Source organism: Pediculus humanus, genomic scaffold (genome assembly GCF_000006295.1).
Source record: "Pediculus humanus corporis 1103172107377 genomic scaffold, whole genome shotgun sequence".
NCBI classification, from domain to species: domain Eukaryota; kingdom Metazoa; phylum Arthropoda; class Insecta; order Psocodea; family Pediculidae; genus Pediculus; species Pediculus humanus.
The window spans coordinates 220,732-225,617 of NW_002987005.1; the positions used below are offsets into that span (position 1 = coordinate 220,732).

Sequence of the window (4,886 nt, forward strand, 5' to 3'; positions counted from 1 at the left end):
TATTAAACTTATCATTTATTTATACGATGATAATAATAATAACAATTATTATTATTATCGCGTCTAATTAATATTAAAAAAAAAAAAAAAATTTAATTAAATTACATTAAATCTATTTTTAAAAAATAAAAAAATAATAAATTCGTTGGTTTATTTATTTTTTATTTATTTATTTATTATTATTATTATTAATAAACAACAGTATCATGGGATTGAGTATGTCGTAGCTATGATGATGATGATAATAATAATAAAACAAATCGATATTTGTTTAAAAATAAAAATAATTCCAACGAACGAATTTTATTTTTAAAAAAAAATATATTGAATAAATGTTTGCACATTATCATCATTATTATCATCATCATTATCATCATTATCTGACGATTATTTTATTTTTGTTTTGTTTATAAAGAAAGAAACGAAACTTTCTTATTTAAGTACCTAATTCTATAATTAATTAATTAATTAATTAAATACATTGATTTAAAAAATAAAAAAATCTCATTATCATCATCGTTATCATTATTATCATTATCAGTATCATTATTATTATTTCAATTTTTTTTTTTCGTCAATAATAAATTTGTCGTTTTTTTTGGCGTTGAAATTATTATTATTATTTTTTTTTCAATATTTTTTTTTTAAATTATTATTTTATTTTATTTTTTTTACTAATTTAATTTAACCTTTACCAATTATTATTATTATTATTATTATTATTATCATTATTATCAAAATAAAAACTAAAATAAAAATAAAAATAAAAATAAAAATAGAGATAGAATAGAATAGGAAAAAAAAAAAATTATTTTTTTTTTACATGAAAATCACCGGAAGTGATGAATGAAATAATGGATGATGATTCATCATCATCATCATCATCATCATCGCATTTCCGGCAGGTGACACAAATGAAAAAAAAAAAAAAAAAAAGAATTTTCCTACCGGCATATCCGTTACGAAAAAATATTAATATGGCGCAAATGAATTGTGTTTATTTAACCGCCGGATGATTTTGTTGTTGGTTACGATTCGAGGCCATCCAAGAATTGAAAACATCTCTATTTAAAAACAAAAATGGCGATTTTTATTTTGTTACGAATGCAAAAAAAAAAAAATCGTCTGCTATCAATTAAAAAAAAAAAAAAGAAAATTATTTACCTGCAATGACCGACGACGCATTCATTGGAGCAATATTCATCTTCCCATTCGGTACTCGTTATGGCTGGGTTCGTGCATCCCTGACGAATGCAATGATTTCCGGTTACTCCGCCATCAACGTTTAATCCTCCGGCTCCTGGACCATTTACATCTTCACCGTTTGATGCGTTTATGTTAACGTTTCCGTGTTGAATGGATGGAGATGGAGTCATCTGAAAATATACAATTCCTTCATATAATATTCATACCGGAAACAATTCGTAGAAGAAAATTGAATTGACGTCACGTCATTTCCCCAATTGAATCCACACCGTACCTGTTGCATGTAACCTGAATTCTGATTTTGTAAGTGTGATTGCGGACCCATGTGACCCATCGGTGAACTCATAGGCGAACCCATCATACCCTATAACAAAAAAAAAAAAGAAATTCGCATATAAATCGACGGGGGACGTGGGGGGCGGGGCGGGGTAAAGGATAACTGAAATCTGAGATGATACCTGCTGAGGCGAAGGACCGTTTTGTCCTCTTTCGTTCATCATGTTCGTCAGCAAAGGTGATTTCTTTGCCATTGTCGTCATTTGCTGCTGTTGCGGTTGCATGTGTTGCTGTTGAGGAATGTGTGGAGGATTCGTTGGCGAAGGCATTCCAGCAGGTGGAGAATAACCGCTGTAACCTCCACCGTAACCTCCATATTGACCGTACATTCCTTCCCCTTCGCTTGCACCCTTTTTTTTTTTTTAAAAGAAACAAATAAATTTCAAATCAAAAAAAGAACATTAATAATGATAAAAAAGCATCAAAAAGGTATTAAAAAAAAAATGAAAATGAAAATAATTTAATGCATTGTTTCCCTTTTTATTATTATTATCATTATTATTATCTGGAATTGTTCCAGTCCATTTAATTTTTGCGCATCGAAATTCCGATTTGAATTTCATTCATCGATTCAACTCATTGAACTCAAATTAAAAATCATTCATCTAATTATTATTATTATTATTTGAATTTTTTTCTTTTTTTTTTGCGCGACAACATTAAAACGGAAACGGAAACGTCAAAAAAAAAAAAATTTAAAAAAACTTACCTTAGACACAATGCTTGCTCTGTATATGGCTAAAGCTTTTAAATAATCCTTTTTGGCAGCTTCAGTTTTCTTTTTATAAACCTGGAAAAAAAAGAAATTATTTATTAATCCTCCACGAAATGATTTTTCCAGATCTTCTCCAGGAAATGTATGATCGCGTGTGTGTTTACATATATATATGAAGATGGATTTATTATCAAAGGATGAACAATTGTTATGAAAATCAAAAACTTTTCCTTCCTTTTTAACCTTTTTCATAGCTTCGTCGCCTTTGTGCTTTTCCCTCCTCCTCTTCCTCTTCCTCTTCCCTCCTCCCTCTTCCCCACCACCTCCCCCATCAAATTTTAAATTTTGTTTTGTTTTTAATAACGAAATTTTCATATCATTTCAATAAATAAATCCGACGTAACGAAATTTATTTATTTATTTATTTTTTTGCTACGTTATTTCCCTAATGTAAATAATGATAATAATAATAGTAATAATAATAATAATGATTATTATTATCATTAAAGATTTGTTTAAAATTAACCGGAAAAAATACATTCAAAAATGATAAATTGCTTTTTCCCTTCCTTTTGTTCCCCACCTCTTTCCTCCCTTCCCTCCCACACCTTGTTTCCTCACCGTGAAAATGAAAAAATGTTTAAAAATACCTGAAACTTGTTTTTCACAAAATTATTAATAATAATAATAATGATGATGATGATAAATTTAATTATGAAATTTTTTACTTCGAAAAAAAAAAAAGAAAAAAATTTTTTTTTTTTTTTATTAACGTCAATCAATCTTTTTTGAAATATTAATAAACACATTATTATTATTATTATTTTAAAATTAATAAATTCTATTTTTACACAAGCGCGATGATGATGATAATGATAATAATAATGATAACGATACGTCATCAATGCTAGAATTCTTTTTTATACTCGAAAAAAAAAATAATTTATTTCTTTTTAAAATCGCCATCTTTTTTTTTCTTCTCCAGGTTTTTATCCTCCTCCCTCCTTTTTTTTTACTCTCGCGACTTCTTCTTCCCCAAACTTTTCTTCAAAACCTTAAAATTCTTTTGCCACGATTAAATAAAAAATTTTTTATTTAATTTAATTTTTATTTTTCATTCCAAACGAAAGAAAGAGAGAAAGAGAGAAACGTACGTAAAAATTGGAAAAAAAATTCCAAATTCCGTTGTGTTAATAATAATAATGATAATAATAATAATAATAATAATAAATTAACTGATAATTTAATCATTTGAAAAAAAAATGAAAATTAAAAATGAAAATAAAAAATGAAAAATTGTTTTTCCGAGTTTCGACATTTTTTTTTTTTATTTAAAAACCTTTTCGTCGTTCATCATCATCATCATCGTCATCTTTTTTTTTTTTTTTTTTTTTTTTTTTCATTTTCAAAATTAAAAAAATTCCCCGAGAACATTCTTTCATTTATTATTCGTATTATTATTATTATTACTATTATTATTATTATTTACATAACCGATATATATATATATATTTTTTTTAATGAAAAAAAAAAAGATGAAAAATCTATTATTAATAACTTTTACGAAAAAAAAAAAAATTATTAATTTTTTTTATTTCTTTTTTGACAATTAATTAATTAATTTAACTTTTTCATATTTTTTTTTTTAATTAAATAAATTTTATGTTTTTTTTTTTGAAAATTTAATTTTTAACTTTTTTTTTTTTTTTTTTTTGTAAATATTGACGTGGAACAAGACTCGACAAAAAAAAAAACGTACGTTAGTTATACTCGTTTTTTTTTATGCGTTTTCAAAAAAAAAAAAAAAAAGTTATTTCGCTTCGGGTCTTTATGTCTTTATTAAAATGTTAAACTTGTTTTATTATTATTATTATTATTAACCGAAGCAAATTTTTTAATTGTTTTTACTTTAGACCTTCCCGCAAAAAAGGGACAGAGAGAAAGAGAAAGAGAGAGATGTGGAAGGTAAAGGAACTTGAAAAGGATTTGGAATAACAATAAAATGTTTTTTAAATTTTTATGTTGGTATGTTTAAACAAAAACAAAAAACCTTTTGGCAATTTTTTATGTTTTAATTTATGTTGTTGGTGCAGCATTATTATTATTATTATTAATTATTTATTACGACGGTACACTCGTGGTAAAATTTAAATAAATAAATAATTAATTAATTAAAAAATTTTTAAACTCGGTTGTTTTGTTTTATTTTTTTTTTATTTACTTTCCTTTTCTCCTCAACCCTTCCCCTCCCCTCTTCCCTTTTCGTCCCCTCACCCCTCCTTCGGTACTGTCCTTAAACGCCCTTAATTTAATATTAATAGTGATAATATTATTTTTTTCTATGATCATTTTCCTTTTTCTCTCTCTCTCTCTTTCTTTCTCTCTACGTTTTTCATTTATGCTTTTCCTCTTTTCCCTTTGCCCCCCCCCATCCCCTTAAGAAAAAAGTAAAATAAAATAAAATTTTATTGATAAAAAACGAAGAAAGCAACATATATACTTTTTTTTCTAGAAATTTCTTTTTTCTTTTTTTTTACCCATTTTTGAATTTTCATTTTTCTTTTTTCTTTCTTTCCGTTTCTCATGAGATGAAAAATCTTATGAATGTTTGATTTAGTTGAGCACTAAA

At 25.6% G+C, this 4,886-nt stretch overlaps 1 protein-coding gene across 1 annotated transcript; it reads right to left on the reverse strand.

Moving 5' to 3' along the window:
- Positions 1-997: 997 nt before the first annotated feature.
- On the reverse strand, positions 998-2,632 carry Phum_PHUM024230 (uncharacterized protein; the record flags this gene model as incomplete). Its single annotated transcript, XM_002422888.1, has 6 exons — positions 998-1,062; positions 1,175-1,376; positions 1,481-1,570; positions 1,665-1,892; positions 2,252-2,332; positions 2,501-2,632. The coding sequence occupies 6 exons, from the start codon at positions 2,630-2,632 to the stop codon at positions 998-1,000; spliced, it is 798 nt and encodes a 265-aa protein (XP_002422933.1).
- Between the last annotated feature and the right edge of the window lie 2,254 nt (positions 2,633-4,886).